This window comes from Mycetomoellerius zeteki, unplaced genomic scaffold, assembly GCF_001594055.1.
Source record: "Mycetomoellerius zeteki isolate Tzet28-1 unplaced genomic scaffold, Tzet1.0 scaffold64, whole genome shotgun sequence".
Lineage (NCBI taxonomy): Eukaryota > Metazoa > Arthropoda > Insecta > Hymenoptera > Formicidae > Mycetomoellerius > Mycetomoellerius zeteki.
The window spans coordinates 1,929,189-1,945,758 of record NW_017257654.1 but is presented as its reverse complement, the minus strand read 5'-3'; the positions used below and the strand labels follow the sequence as shown (position 1 = coordinate 1,945,758).

Below are 16,570 nucleotides of genomic sequence, written 5' to 3'. Positions count from 1 at the left end.
TTAGTACTTGAAGTATAAAATACAAAATACTTTCAATCTTTTGTTATTAATACTGAAATACAAAATACAAAATACTTTTATATGCTCCCATGAAACATAAAATACAAAATATAATTGTCTTACCAATACTGTTTTTCAAATAAAAGTATTTCAAATACATGTCCAGCCTTGTTTGTTATTGTATAAATGTTTTAGAAATGAGTATGCATATTCATAATGCCATATTAATATCTTATTGTTGCAAAATTACAATTTTTTTCTCTACAGCCCTTTTACTTTTTTTTTTTTAGAAGACAGTTTTCCGAAATCCGGTCGGATATCCGACCTAAAGTACTAAAAAGTTGATAAAAAATTCTGAAAAAATTCTTATGAGAAGAAAATAAACGATTTTTGTCTCTTGCAGTTTTTCTGTAAAATTGATATTTAAGTAAAAAATTATTGAAGACCAATATTCGGCAATTTTTAATAATTATATTTTGTTAACTATTGCGAAAATTGCAAAATATCAGAGGACTTTTTGACTCAGTTTAGTCCGCTCTATCTACACAAAAGCGATTGGCAAAATCTTATAGGATACCCTGTATATTATATGTCTCTATTATGATCAATATTTAAAAAGTTATTTGCAATTTAAAAAATGCACTTACAATTAGTCCCTTTTTCCGAATATTGATCATAATATTGTAAGAATCGGCAGAAAGAAAAGACTATGAACAGAGTTTTTTATTTTCACATTCTTTTAAAAGAAATACAAAATGAATATAAAATACATTTTACTTTTACTTGTACAAAATAAATTGAAATAATCATCATCTAATGAGTTTTCATAAGATTTTTTAACATAAATATGTCGTAATGAAAACACATTATTGTCATACCATTTTCGTTCAGTCTCTGGTAAAAATCTCATTAATGATTTTAAATCATTTATGCTCTTTTTCCATGGATTATATCATTTTCACCACTACAGGACAATCGAAACACGTTCATATTTAACTAATATTTAACTAAGCAATGTCAGTTCCTCGTTTATTTGCGCTAATTTCCGGAAAAAGGGCCTAAGTAGAATTGTGCCTTTATTCCGCCAATCCCCTCAATTGAAATTTCCAAGAAATATCGATTCCATTATATAAGTGAAGGAGGAAACAATATTGGTATTAAATTTTTCTTTTGCCACGTAATTATGTTATCCATAATTATTAGAGTCGCGCATTTGAAACTTTCTTTTTTGATCCGAGCGATCTCGTTCTCGTTGCAGGAATTCGAGTGCGACGTGTCGGTCGCGGACGGTGACAGGAGGCGGCAGGAGTTCTCTTTCACTCTGTACGACTTTGACGGACACGGGAAGATCACCAAGGACGACATAGCTGGTCTGGTGACCACCATTTACGATACGTTAGGCGCTTCGATACAAGTACCGCCGTGCGGCAGTAAGACAATTAAGGTAAAACTGACGGTGTCGCCGGATCAGCGGGGCAGCAGCAGCAGCAGCCAGGCGCCGCGCAATGCCGCTGGCACCTGCCTAAATGCCACGCAAACATCACAGACTGCAACGTTCCCCGGTCATCAGCACCACAACCCGTCCTGCTGCCATTTGAAACACGCCGCCCCGTGCAGCCACGCAACAGCCGCCACCACTGCTACTCGGCATGGCGCGAGCAGAGTTCCTAGAAGGAGAAGAGCAACGCGATATCGTTGTCAGGTGAGACCTACATTCCTCCGTATGTACCACGTTGCGTACGTACGTATGTATGTATGTATGTACATCTGCAACCGCGATCAGCCGTTCCGACATCTGAGCCATGCGCGCGATACGCGAGTCGGGATACCAATCGCGACAGAAGAAGGTATAAGAATAAAGAGATAAAGTGTTCTTGCTTTTTCTCTCGCAAGATTTGTATATAACATTTTCATAATTTTATTCAGGTTGTCTTCGCAGTTGTCTTCATGTATTAAAGTAATTAAGGTAATTGGATCCTATACGGCTTACCTAAGCTTTGCGATTTTTTCTAATCTTTTGCTGAATCTAAAATTGAAGATGGATGGTCAGATTTCAAAGAGGAAACATTTCTCAATAAAAATGAAATTTTCAAATATTTACATTTTTCTTAAAATCTTCACATGTGAATATTAAAAAAAATCTTTTTAATGTTCAAAAATGTTTCCTTTTTTAAATCTAATTATTAATTTTCAATTTTGAATTCAGCAAAAACTTATAAAAATTGCAAAGCTTAAATAAGTCATATACGATCCGATTACTTTAAATACTCGTATAGCAAAGTATTCCTATCATTTTATAAATATAAGTTGTGCGTTTTGTTTAATACGTCATTATTCGTGTTGCGTTTGGCGTGTCGTTGCATGGTTGTTTTAATCGTTATTTCAATTTCCATTGCAGACTGAGCGAAAAGAAGTGGATACACATAGTGAGGACGACGACGAGAACGCCAGAACGAATCGAGTGCAGCAAGAGGAGCTACGTAGACGAGTCGGTCCGGTGCCCCATTTACCATCTCCCTATTCAAACAGCTCGGAGGGTGATGTGAGCGATGATAGTGACACTTCCCCCGCGTTCTCGCCATTAACGCCGCTTCTTACGACGAATCAGAGGAAACGCAGCGGCGCCCTACAAAGACAACAATTGCTGGAGATTATTCAGGCCAATATGGAGAAAAATAATCTCAGTTTTCATACATCAAGGTAAATTAATTGCGATCAGTTTTGCGATCATTTGAAATTATCATAGGGCGTATTAAAATTTCGTATAGTAACTTTACCTATATACGCATAATAAAATAATTAAAATTTTTTTTTTGATTAGCAATTTTCTTTTAATATTCTCGAATATTATTTAATTAAATTCCTCAAAATTCTTTAATTCAATACACCAATTGAATCTACTTTTTTGTCTACAGAAAACGGCATCAAAACGAACAATCACGCATTCCATCTCATAGTCCCCATGTAGAAACTACGAATCATAATAATCAGGACTGTCACACGTCTCTAGAGCCTCGTCAAGCGAGCACAAACTATCACAAACCAATCCGGGAAAGCACTCATAATTCCGTGTCGTTTCCCAAAACGCCGGTCAAGTCGCGATCGGCGAATCTCAGAAAAACGCGACACACGACACCGAGGAACAATGTGACACATTCCTCTCCCCAGACTTATACGACGTATTCGCAATTATTGAATCGTAACGTGATCGCGCCAACTACCCACAATGACACGTCACAGCATACCAACAGTAGCAGCAATGTTCATCGCAACATCGTCAACCTCGTTCCCAATAATAATCAACAAACGGCCAATCATCAGACCATTACCAACAATCACAACAATTTGCAGCGCAATGACGCGCAATTCGTTCATACGCAATGTGGTAGAGCGAGCAAGAAGCATCAGCTGAAGCACGCCACGCGGGAGCAAGACCAGGCCCGAGCGATGGCGCAGGTCGTGCGTTGGCTCGAACGTGAATTCTCGCAAAATGCGGTGGCGGCCACGTCCAGTCGAAGACACGTCCACGAGCACATACATCATCACTATCATCACTATCACGCCGAGGCTCTGGTTTAATCGGCACAGCCTCGAATATACTCGACTTTCAAGCTTTTTTGAACTTGGAAATCGTTACAATACGATCAAATAAATTTTAGAAAGGAATTCTCGAGGTATAATTTGTATCTACATTATTGTTATTTAGAAAAACGACGTAGTATTTCATATCGCGAAATAGTTTTTGAAAATTATATCGTAAGGACTCGATGTGACGCGTTTTATTTTCAAGTTCTCGTATATGCATCATGTATTGATTATTTTAGGAAGTCATGTACTATGAATTGTTCATTGAATCTCCAATTTGTCTTCGTGAACAAGGTCGAATCAATTTACATATCATTTGAATATTTACTTTTAATTAATGACGCGCAATCATATATCTTCATGTGAGCGACTGAGTTTTTCTCGGGTATCGACAAGTACAAATGTTTGCGGTGTTCGTTAGTTTCTTTGTATAAATTTATAAGCGTCGAGATAAAATGCAATTTTTTTTCACATTGCAAGTAAAACAGAGCACTGCGATTTACTCGAAGAAACTTTTGTGGAAGACATGCGTGTTCGATGTAAATTACATAACATATATTATCTACGCAGGTTTTTTGAGCAAAGAGATGATAGTTACTATAAATCTCAGGCTTATGGTACATACGTCATATTACGACGTAATACGTCATTAATGACGAAACGTCAACCGAGTAGGACGCAATTTAGTGACAGAATATGTTTACTGTACATATATTTACGATCGTATTTTCTGGAATTGAAAAACAATACACAGACTATTGTGCAAAATTACATTTTTGAACGAAAGAAAGAAAAATGCAGTCGCTTTTTCTCAATTCAAGTGCGACACGACGGCTATCCATCATTGTACATAGAAAATATCCCAAAGAGAATCTTTCAATACACAAGCGTTACGATTAAGAGAAACAGCCTAGAGTCGTAACAACAGCAAAGCGTTCGAAACATAAAAGACTCCACTATAAATGTTCCTGTATAACCAGAGAGTTATAATTCTCTTTATCGACGTAGTATTCCTAGAAAACTCTCGAACGCAACTTTGATGGTGCTTGTATACCCGTACAGTCGAGCAAACGCGCAATTTCGATAAAAAAAACGCTTGAATCTCATATACAGGGCGTTTCACTTCTATCAGGTAATATTTCAGTAATGTATTTCTCGGCCACTTAGATGAAATTCTGTTCGGCGGAAATATCAGAGTACTGATAAAAGATTGAAAGATAAAGTGCGATTTAAAAAAATTTAATTAAGTTTTAGTAGAAATCAAGTTAAGCTTTGAAGAAGGGATGAGACGATATTTTGCGACTAATCTCGCGCTCGCGAGCAAATCTTGATAAAATTTTAACGTCGAGACTTGGTGGTCGAAGGATGTATAATGTTAAAAATTGAAAGATTACAAAATTGTATTTATAGGACGATAAAGGCAACATTTTCACTCTGAAATATGCCTTTAGAATCAGAAAAGTTGTAAAGTTAGTATATGGGACGAACGTCGGGAATCGAATCCAGAACACTTTGAGAGTAATTTCGTAAATTCAACTTCGTACGAATCAGCTGTTTTCAAACAAAACGCTTCGTCCCAATCTGCCATCAAAGAACGATGCCTTAGCGGTGGTACACCCTGTATATCTTGCTAGTCTTATATTACGACAAATAAAGCTCTCATTATCCGCGAAGTACAATGACTACTTGGAAAGAGAGTGACAATTGAGTTCTTACTAGTGCCTTGTAATCTAGAACTCGTTTCGTACTCGCGAATATTGGTCCCATTTTTGCAAAAATCGATTATTTTACTTCTACTCATCGCACGAGCGAAGACTGTCCCATATTTGGGCAGCCTGTATTTTTCGGATTTGTCGTTTTATCAATACCCGCCGCAGGAATTTTGATCGTTAAATGGCGTAATATTTATTACTAACGCGCGAAGGGATACGCGTGCGAACGGATCTATGAAAATCGACAATATTTCACAATCGGGTGTCACAATGAAGAGTATTACGATTACCTTTAGCTATAGCGATCAATATTTACGGTGACCATACGTCCTTTATTGTAAAGGAGTCCTTTACTTTAGGTAGCTGTCCTTTAGATTTATTTGTTTTTTCAAAATTCAATTTTGTCCTTTATTTTCCAATATTGTCCTTTACTGTCCTTTATTTTGACATTATGGGAAATTCTTTTCTAACTAGCGTTCCAATATCTATAATATTATATCAATCAGCAAAATTTTACGGGAAATATCTTACAGTTTTATGCATATAAATACAATTTGTTTTTGTTAATTATATATTTCTTAATTTTTTAAATTAAATTTATTCAAACTAGAGCTGTTTCCATTTTTTATTATTTCAAATCTTTTGTTATTTTAGATCAAAGGTTTGTTCCAATACAGTCGAATCAGTTTTAAACTGTCAGAAAACTGCGCATTATCTCTATTTAATTATACTGTGCAATAAAATGTTATAATGCACAACCACGAACTGGTTTAAAAATATGTAGGGACAAAGTCCTAAAATTTTCAGATTTGTCCTTTATTTTCTTTAAGAAAATATGGTCACCGTATCAATATTACGATTAAGACTAATGTTAAGACTAGATACATTGACAAATGTAAGGGTCCTAGATAATTATGTTGCGGGACATGTAATTTTATATATCGACATTTGTAATCCCTGTAGATATTTTCTGTAACTTTTTTTCTATTGATATTTATTAAAACACATTTTTATACTACGCCACTCGTACTTATTTACTGGACGAAACCACGTGGCTTAATGCATGTGACCTTTGATGAAAAAAATTCTCACGTCTTATAATATTTTTGAGTTTTCTATATTTTAAATTTATGAAGATTTTTGAAAAAGTAAACTTAAACTTCTTCAGGTTTTATAATTCTTCAGAAATTATAGAATGAGAAATCTTATCAGAATTTACATATGTAAAAAATTTCAGGAACAATGTAGACTTGGTCAGTATTTCTGAAGTATTCCAATTTATAAGAAAAGTTTAAAACATTTTCTAAAATGTTATACAATTGTACAGAAATTTAGAAAAATTTTAAAACGTACGGAAATTTTGAAAAATTTTCATCAAGGATATAACGCATTTCGTGGAAGAATCCTCAAGATAAATTAATACTAAAAGTACTGAACGATCTATTGACCGTTTCAATTTTTTAAATTAATATCGTATTTTTTGCGTAAAGGATAGGATTCTCAAATTTTGTAATTTTTCAAAATTATGCTCTTTATAAAAGATTTGGCTTTTTCATTGAGGAAATTGAGATACAGTTAATCTAACTTAAAAAATTTCTAAAAAGAAACATAATTTTATTATAATTATATATGGAAAAATAAACATCAACTTCATGATTTTCATGTAATATTTGTAATTTCTCCGCAAAATTAAAATTCTTTGATTTTCGAGCGAGGATCGAACAAGGTTCACTTCACTGTCCCTTCGAAAGAACGATCACCCGCGATATTTCTGGACGTCACTTTATTATACATACATAACCAAAGGACCTTTGTACAAAACACTTTTGCGTGTCTGCGTTAAATTTTTCGACTCGCCATCGAGAGAGTTGCGTGAACTGCGTGAAGTTAATTATACATATGTATCTCACCCTCTATTCGATCGTAAAATGCTTATCTTACTCTTACAATTATCTTACGAGACAAAACAACTTTTGTCGAAATAATTAGAGGAAGAAACGTCTCCCCGGGGAGAGAAAAAGGAGGACGTTTCTTTTCTACAGGTATATAAAATTCTCGCTAGTTAATTAAGATAGCATGGGAGAACGCGCGAATCGCGCCGATTCGGCGAAACTGGTTACAAGCACAGAAACTTATTCAATTTGCGTCTAAACGGTCATCATATCGTTCCCACATCTTTAACGGTGCTATTCTCTCTTTTCTTTTTTCAACATATTAATCCTGTGACGCGTTATAACAAACGGCTGTGTGCTGTTCGTGTCTTTAACATTTTTTCCTGCTTAATAAACGTCTTATTTTCGCGACTTTTCATCGCTATTACATATAAGATTTGTACAATCACGCGCAATTTCGTTGTAATAATATTAAAAAATAAAATCCCGGACGACACGGAAGGTAGCGTTTAATGATAGGAATAGCTGCAGGACAATTTGTTTTCGAATTCGTCACACGCATGACGGAGTTTTTAATAACGCGCAATCCTCGCGTTTTAATTTATCAATTATGAAATGCGCGCGTAAAGCAGCAAGCATAATCAAAGTAAATAAAAAAAAAAGATAAAAAAAATTACGCGTGCTCGCTCGTTTAAGAATTTTTACTACCGCGATCGATAGCGGGGAGAAGAAAAGATCCAGCCCAGTAAACACCAACTAAAACCCTGTAAGACACAATATTCCTAGAATGTTATATAAATAATAAAAAAAAAAGGTAAATAATATTCATATAACATTCTAGGAATATTGTGTGCCTATAGGGAAGTAACATGTAACATCAATGTTATAGTTTCATATTCAACAATGGATGCTTTTTAGCAAGAGATCAGTTTGTAATATAGTGAATCATTACATCCTTATTGTTGTTAGCTAATGTTAAACAAAGATGATATGATCACTGTGTCACACTAAGTCTCTTGCTGAAAAGCACCAAATGTAACACATGTGTTATATTAGATTTACATTACTCAGGCCTACTTTCATGGTTTAACTTATCTTCTTCATCTCTTTGCTAGAATTGGAAAGAGATGAGAAACAAGTTGAATCTCGGTTAAGCGTTAACCGTGAGAGTTAACCATCTCAGTGTGAAATTATAATATTGATGTTATGTTAGTTTTAGTTGGTGCTTACTGAGATTCAACGAGAAAATCACGTACAGAGCCAATGTCCGATGAGAAATATGTACATGTTATACTTGAGGAAGGGGAGGATTTACCGTCGCGCGAGGAAGTAAAAGTCGAGAAGAAAACGTAAAGAAACGCGCGGTGCGAGAAAGATATGATCACTAGAGTCTTACGTACGCGGTACGCATATACCACGATCGATATATGTCAACGAATATATACATCGTACAGTTAGTTTATTTGATTACCTTAGCAAACCAGCATCCGAAGCACTTATATATATCTAATAAGAGCTAACGTTAAGACACTTAATCGTTACGCGAGTCGAAAACGCTCCTCCATAATCCCTTTGCGTGGTCGCATTTGTATAATTTAACTCGGTCCCGAATGGCACCTTGTATCTTCAGATGTGTGCAAGCATCGACGACTTCGTCGCCTGATGATGTTACGTTCGTCCATCGGAGCTGTCGGAGTGCGGGTTTGAGATGAAAGTCGAATATATGTAAGAACGAAGAGGATCCGGCAGATGAATCTCCCGGCGATAAATTTTCTTTTCTTTCTGAATTAGGAAAAAATAATTTCTCGCGCAACGTCGAATTACATTTCATTAAACACATCTTAGTCGTACTTAATGAGGTCGGAATGAAGAACGATCTCTAGAAAATGCGTGCAAGTGAACAACGCGTCATCATCGTCTTCACGTCGACAATTATGCGTAATTGCGTATACTGATTGCACATTTTGCTGACGATCGCGCTTGTACCTTTCTTTTTTTTTTGATAAAAAAAAAGAAAAGAAAAATGCGTCAAGCGTTTTTAAAACGAAATTGAGTAATAATAAGATAAGATGAGCAAACAGTTCTGCGTGTGTATTATTAGAATTTTTTACTTAAATTTATACAATATGCCTTGTATGCGTATATTTTTCAAATACAATGTGCAATGGACCAAGTATGACAGGATTGATATCTTACTCGTGTATGCGTGTCTCATCTCGAGAATTAAAAATTTCACCTTAACCATTTAGTTATAATAATGTCGTATTCTATCTTCTTTTCTTTCGAGCAGAGGTCGATATGCCTGTTCTCTCGTTTTTTTTTTAAACGGCATAGCGGGATCGTGCGTTTGCGCTCAACGTACAGCGTCCATGATCATTAAGAAACAATAAGCGATTATCGAGAGAATTGCAAAATTACTTTAAATGAAAAGCGGGTGTCTTGTGATACGTGCTAAGCGAATTGCAATGTGATCGCCCTAATTTCACTCGGAACGCCCCGAGGCAGGTTCCTCGGTAGTAACACTTGTATGCACAATTTTGATTATCTAATCGCTTTATGTACACGGGTCCGGGCGAAATCAAGCAAGAGAACGACAGTATCTTAACGGTCGATGTATAAAATACGTTTACACATATCCCAACACGGAATCTAATCAAAGAAAATTCATCATCGCAGTCAACGAGCACTTCTAAATGCTCGAAGCTGCCCCTATCTCTTTCAAAACATTATAAATAATCTATCTGTTTCGCAAGATCCTCGTACCTCTATGGTCATAGTGTATAAAAAGAGAAACATACATGTCTCATTACACATTACACAATCAAACGATATACGTTCCTAACGGTTCCTCGATGGAAAAAAAAAATCACTGATACAAGATTACGTTCTTCGCAACAAACATACAGAATATAAAATATGCTATATTAAAATATATGTAAATTTATATAAATTTGGCGAAATATATAAATCATAACTGTATCATCTAACATGTGATATTAAATATACACTTCGTCATTCTATAACCTTTGATGAAAAAAAAAGATTAAAATTAACATACATAAATCAAGATTTATACAATTAAAATTCAAGACTTATCGCTCTAAATAAGTATTGTTTCTTTCTCCTCTAAAAATTACGTCTACGTAACTAAAATTGTAATAATGTGGCACCACTCTCTCGCTTTCGTTCGTTCGTTCTCTCTCGCTCTCTCTCTTTCTCTCTCGCTCTCTCTCTCTTAATCTTTCAATCTTCAATTACGAACCCTGCGATTTTACAACGGGCCGTCGTAAGTGCAAATTGAAAAAACAAACTATAAGCAACGTGCTACTTTCCGTTCGCGAGTTTCTCGCGAATCCTTGGCTTGACAAGGAGACAATTCAGGGCACTTCTTTACTCTGCCTGTTTTTATATAGGCGCTGGACCATTTTTACGTGCTATTTTTAACAGCAAGGATTCAGCATAATGTACAGTAATGTATTGTACTTCGAAATCTTTTACCGATCGATCGACCGAGGATTAACTCGGCGGATCGGTAAAACTCGGGCTTATTCTCGTTTTTTCTGTCGATACTATTTTTTTTAACTCTTTGTATCTTTCTCTGTTTTACAGAATACATATAACTCCTACCTCTCCCAGATACATGTGTATTTGTACATAGTATATATCATATCCAATGGAAAGTGTACATTAAAATTAACTGAATCACGTACGGTTCACTCACAACATCAAAAATAGACTATTGCAAGAGTGCATTAGTATGTGACACCCTGTAGATTAGTTATTACTCAACTCAAGGTACCATTCCCACACATTCCGTGACTTTCTTCCCCTGAAGGAGTCTGAGACGTAGACGATATGTACAAATTTTGTATGATATCACAATATCGCTCGCATAAATCTCTGAGTCTTTTTTTCTTATTATTTTTTACTTTTCTTTTTTCAAATGCGACTTGACGAATCAGAGATACAAGTCGTTGATCCCGTATCATTGGACTATAATATTATCGCAGCACACATGATACATTTAATTCTTGAGATCCATACACATAAGTATATATTACATAACAAATTGATTGCAATTTTAAGTGGTGTACCACACGTACATATTGCCTACGATACAGACTCGGCTGTAACTGTAGTATAAAAAAAAGCAACGTTAAGTTAATTTTATGCCCGACCGCGTGGTTTCTTCCTTGAAGAAGGTGCTTCCTCGGACGAAACAACGCCGGTGGTAGCGGCCACACGCTTCGGACGTCCTGCTATTTTATTCGATTGCTGTGTGGTTTGAGCAGAACCTTTAAATTTAATTTGATTTTATTAAGAAATATAATTCAAATTTTTAGTCAATTGAGTATATCTTATTAACGTAATGTATATATTTTATATTTTTTTATCATATCAAGTTTAAATTATTTTGAATTGTTCTATAAAATTCTATTGAGAACAGAGCAGAATTTTTTGCCAAAATTCGTTTTCTTCATAAAATATATTTGAAAAATAGCATAGAGAAAATTCGTTTTAACGTACAATATGTAAAATGTTTCATACCTCCAGGTTTTGTTCTCGGAACCCCTCTGGTGCCATTATTACTTTGCTGCTTGCCGTTCTTCTTTAAATCCAACTTTTTCATTTCTACATTATTTTTGGTATCCGTCACGGCGGAATTGGTAGCGGGATTGACAGTTGTAGTAGCAGCAGCACTAGCAGCGATACTAGTAGCAACTGCTGTAGCAGCTGTAACAGTAGTCGCGTTAGTCGTGGCAGCTGCAGCAGCAGTAGTAGCAGTAGTAGAGACATGATCGTTGTCTAAACTATTGCCGGACTTCGTGCTTCTGTTTAGTGCTCTCTCTGCTCTACTGCTGCCTTTCGCGACAGATTTAGCGATCGCCAATGCTTTGACCGATCGTTTCTTCGCACGACTCGCTTTGGACGTTTTCCGATTTCGATCAGATTCTTCGTCATCTATGTCATCATCCGTAGAATTCGTAACTCGCTTAGACTTTTTACGATTTGGTTTTTCGTTAAGCAAGCTTTTTCTTCTCTTCAGCTGTGATTCATCTTTATAAAGTGACAGATCCACTGTGGAAATAAACATTGCAATTACTTATATAATATGTAAAACCGTACAATACAATAGACTATAAAATTTATAAATATTTATTATCGTTTTGTAATATTATTGTTACTTACATCCATCTGGATGTTCTTCTGTAACTCGAGGTTTCTCAGACACTCCAGCCTCAACATCAATAGCCCGTTTTAAGATATTTTCTGTACGTAACAGCTCTATTCTGGTTAGCCAGAATTTATGTTTGTCGACTTTGTTTAGATTTAGATTTGTTAATATACAATCAAAATCTGAAAATTAACATAGAATTAAAAAAGATCAATACAACATATATCATCCTAACATAATAAGTGATAAATATATAATATTGCTATAAATAAAAATAATGTGTGACAATACCTATGGTATCATAGAAATCAGGTGAATAGAATTCGCCATTGGTTTTATCTTGAGACAACCAACGTATGCGAATGCGTCTGCTTGATTTGTAGATATTTTGCATCGCTTGACAAACATAAAAGCTTCCTTCTGCATTTCTCACAGCCAAAAATTCGTTTCTAATAATAAATATTTAATAATTAATTCTCGTTCATAAATACAGAGTGTATCTGAAATAACGTACACTAATCATACAGTGCTATTCTTAATAAAAAACTGAGTCGAAAAGTCTTCTACCATTTTACAATTTTCGCAATAGTTAACAAGATATTAATTACTAAAAATCGCTGAATATTTTGGTTTTCAATAATTTTTTACTCAAATACTATCAACTTTACAGAAAAACTGCAACAGACAAAAATCATTTATTTTCTTCTCATAAAATTCTAAGAACTTTTTCAGAATTTTTTATCAACTTTTTAGTATTGCATTTTCTTATTTTTACCAACATGAGAAAATATGGTATTAAAAAATTCTGAAAAAATTCTCATAACTTTATCAGAAGAAAATAAACAATTTTTATCTCTAACAGTTTTTCTGTAAAGTTGATAGTATTCGAGTAAAAAATTATTGAAAACCAATATTCAGAGATTTTTTGTAATATCTTGTTGACTATTGCGAAAATTGCAAAATGCTAAAGGACTTTTCGACTCAGTTTTTTTATTAGGAATAGCACTGTATGATTAGTGTACGTTATTTTAGATACACCCTGTATATAAAGATATTAACAATTAAAATATCAAGATTCCTCCTCAAAATTCAAACAAAAATGAGTATAAAGGCTATAGAAATCGGCGCGGTTAACAGTGCGCAAATTAACATGTTTTTATTTTATTATAAAACTTTAATTAAAACATAAGTAAATATAAATTCGTACGTTTCGGCTCAAGTTCGAGCCATCCTCAGCGTAAACCTTTCGTGTGTAAAACACTTAAAAACTATTAAAAATTCGTGTATCACACAGTCGTGTGATACACGAATTTTTAATAGTTTTTAAGTGTTTTACACACGAAAGGTTTACGCTGAGGATGGCTCGAACTTGAGCCGAAACGTACGAATTTATATTTACTTATGTTTTAATTAAAGTTTTATAATAAAATAAAAACATGTTAATTTGCGCACTGTTAACCGCGCCGATTTCTATAGCCTTTATACTCATTTTTGATTAAAGATATTAAGTTGTTAAAATATTTTTGTAAATGGGATGCTTACTTATAGAACACAATAAGTTTGTCGTCAGGCGCTTTAGAACCAGGAGTTTTATTGAGATTTTTGACCAATAAAGCAATCTCCGGTAATGGACTTTGATAGGGTTGTGTTTGAATCCGGTTTCTCTTAGGTTTACTTGCTCCATCAGTGACTACAGTAGACGCTACCTTCAAATCTTTCAGTTCTCTAGATTTTCGTTTGGTTGTCTTCGGAGAGGTAGTGACTTTCGCGTCAGGTTTATATGTACTAGTTAATGTCGCAGTTGCATTATCGCTCGATACTTTCGAACTCTGATTTGTAGGTTTTGCCTTTGGAACATCGTTCTTAATTTGTGTATCTTCTGGCTTATGTGGAGATTGTTTTATATGTACAGAAGTATTAACGGCTTTTCCGTCTGATTCCTTTGATCCATTATTTACAGGGACCTTCTTTTCCTCAACTTTATTTTGTGCTGGTGTGCATATTGCTATAAAAATAAATATAATTGCATATAAATATAAACATTTGCATTTATCTTTCTTTATTATTTTGTAATATGGATTTATATTAGTATTTTGCTTTGATACCTTTAATTCACATAATGTTATTCTATGTACTTCATTACTTAAAATTTTACTTCATACAAAAACAATTTAAATAGATATATTATCATATATAATTATAATGTAAGACAAACAATATAATTTTAATAACAGAATACAAAATATTTATTTTTTATGTTGCTAGATACATTCTGTTACTAAATATATTCTTTCTCAAGTAAAAAAAAATGTTAATTTACACGTAGAGAATTAAGAAGAATAACATGTTACTTACAAGTATTTATTGGAAACTCTATTAAAGAAGTTAGCACTTGTTCCGATTGCATTTCACACGGTTGTTCTTGAGCAGGAGTCTCTGGACTCAGGTTGTTGTTTCTGTTGGATTCATTTTGTTTTACAACAGCAGGCACGTCTTGCTCGGTTTCAGTTTTTGTAATCTCCACACCGTTCGGAATCAATTTCTCTGCTTCTGGTTCCTTTTCCATGTTACTTCCTATGTACGGCGGGGTTTGATACACCGAGGGTCTATGGTCTTGCACCAGACTAAGTGGTTGACTGGGTGGTTGCAGCGTGACATAGCTCAGTCCGCTGCCAGTCAGGGGTTTCATTGATCCCGACTCTGATCCTGGTACCACTTTCTGTGCCATGGCATTTATGGGGAGCATGGAGTGGCTGGTAGAATACAGCGATGTACCTAGATGCCATAAATTTTAAAGCCTTATGTCCAAAATGCTAAAAATCGGACTGAGATCTTAGATGAAGAAAGAATTGATCACTCGCATTGATCGTGTAATCAAATCGTTCAAATGTAACTTAATTAATTCTTTCTCTGTTAATTCTTTTTCTGAGATCTCGAATCGATTTTTAGCATCATGGACACAAGATTTAAGACAAACACTCTTTTTCAATCACAGGAATAAATTTTATTTACGAATATAAAACCGATACAGCAACAACAAGCAGAAGATAAAGCAATCCTTTGCAATTAATTTATTTACATTGGATTATATTCCGATGACGTACCATGCGTTAATTGTATACAGTCAAGAATTATATTTTTACTACAATTCGTTCAAAATATAAAATTGTACACAACGAAATGGTTCGTACAATTACTGTTTGTACTTGACAATTACTCCGCTAATTAAACTGAATATGCTGCAAGTGTCGTATCTATTGCTATTCTCGAACATATCGGAGCAATTAAGAAACAAGAAGAAAAAAGTCACATGATAATACAAAGTTTATATAACACAATTATCATCGCGAGTACATTACGAGCACTTTTCTGCATATATTCCTACACAGCGGACCGAGTACCTGAGCGCGTTGCCGCGAACATAATTCGGCGATAAAAAAAATGGAAACGTTTGTTTCCGCTAATAGGCGAAGAACGCGAGACAGGGAGGAAAAACGCCAGAGAGAGAAAGAGAGAGAGGGAGAGGAAGAGGGAGGATAGGAGGGAGGAAGAGAGAGCGCAAGAGCGAAAACGAAAGCGAGAGAAAGAGGGAGAGCGAGAGCGAGAGAAAGAGAGAGAGAGAAACGCGGGGACGAAGAAGCGGGCGCGTGGCGAAAAGCGATGAGAAAATCGTGAAAGGTGGGAAAGGAGACGAGGCTAGCGCAGAGGCTAGCGGACACGAGGGGTAGGGCGGCGGGGGAGGGGGTAATTAAAGGAGTAAACATAAACACGGGCGAATTTTCGCCGCGGGGACGCAGCTGGCGGGACGAACGCGCGCGGCGGTTCAGGATGGCGCGCTCGCGCTCGCTACGTTACCTGCGATCCTGCAGGAGCGGGGTAGAAGGGGGGGGTGGCCGTGTAACAGGAATCCGCCACAGCGCACAGTGGTGGGTCCTCCGTGTTCGGAAGGTTGACCGCCGTCGCTCGTTGCGTTTGCCAACACGCACACACACGGGTTAGCTCGTTCGCCCAAACGTTTGGCCGGCACGCAGTGAGCCCCGTCCCACGCCTATCATTTCATACGGCGTACACGCGCCATAACGGACAAACGCGACGACGTAGCCGACTTTGGGTAGGAGCAGCCACTGTAGAAGCACGGTTAAAACACGCACGATCCGCCAAACAACAGGACCGACGAGAGCGACGAGGAAGTTACGCGCTTCTTC

General features: G+C 35.7%; 2 protein-coding genes across 3 annotated transcripts in view; one reads left to right on the top strand and one right to left on the bottom strand.

The window, feature by feature from the left end:
- Nucleotides 1–5,697, top strand: part of nkd (NKD inhibitor of WNT signaling pathway naked cuticle) — an 11,862-nt gene extending 6,165 nt beyond the window's left edge. The window contains exons 3-5 of the mRNA XM_018457536.1: nt 1,259–1,702; nt 2,399–2,700; nt 2,916–5,697. Coding sequence (XP_018313038.1) covers nt 1,259–1,702; nt 2,399–2,700; nt 2,916–3,579 — 1,410 coding nt within the window. The 3' untranslated portion in view covers nt 3,580–5,697. The remainder of the gene's footprint in view (nt 1–1,258; nt 1,703–2,398; nt 2,701–2,915) is intronic.
- Nucleotides 5,698–10,780: 5,083 nt separating this feature from the next.
- Nucleotides 10,781–16,405, bottom strand: LOC108728779 (uncharacterized). 2 transcript variants are annotated; one of them, XM_018457534.1, is made up of 7 exons: nt 16,221–16,405; nt 14,721–15,140; nt 13,908–14,370; nt 12,657–12,814; nt 12,380–12,547; nt 11,738–12,268; nt 10,781–11,484 (listed from the first exon to the last, which is right to left on the bottom strand). In XM_018457534.1, the coding sequence occupies exons 2-7, from the start codon at nt 15,109–15,111 to the stop codon at nt 11,357–11,359; spliced, it is 1,839 nt and encodes a 612-aa protein (XP_018313036.1). In that variant the 5' UTR covers nt 15,112–15,140; nt 16,221–16,405; the 3' UTR covers nt 10,781–11,356. The 2 variants fall into 2 exon arrangements, with proteins under 2 accessions (XP_018313036.1, XP_018313035.1); XM_018457533.1 differs by lacking the exon at nt 16,221–16,405 and adding an exon at nt 15,767–15,803.
- Nucleotides 16,406–16,570: the final 165 nt, after the last annotated feature.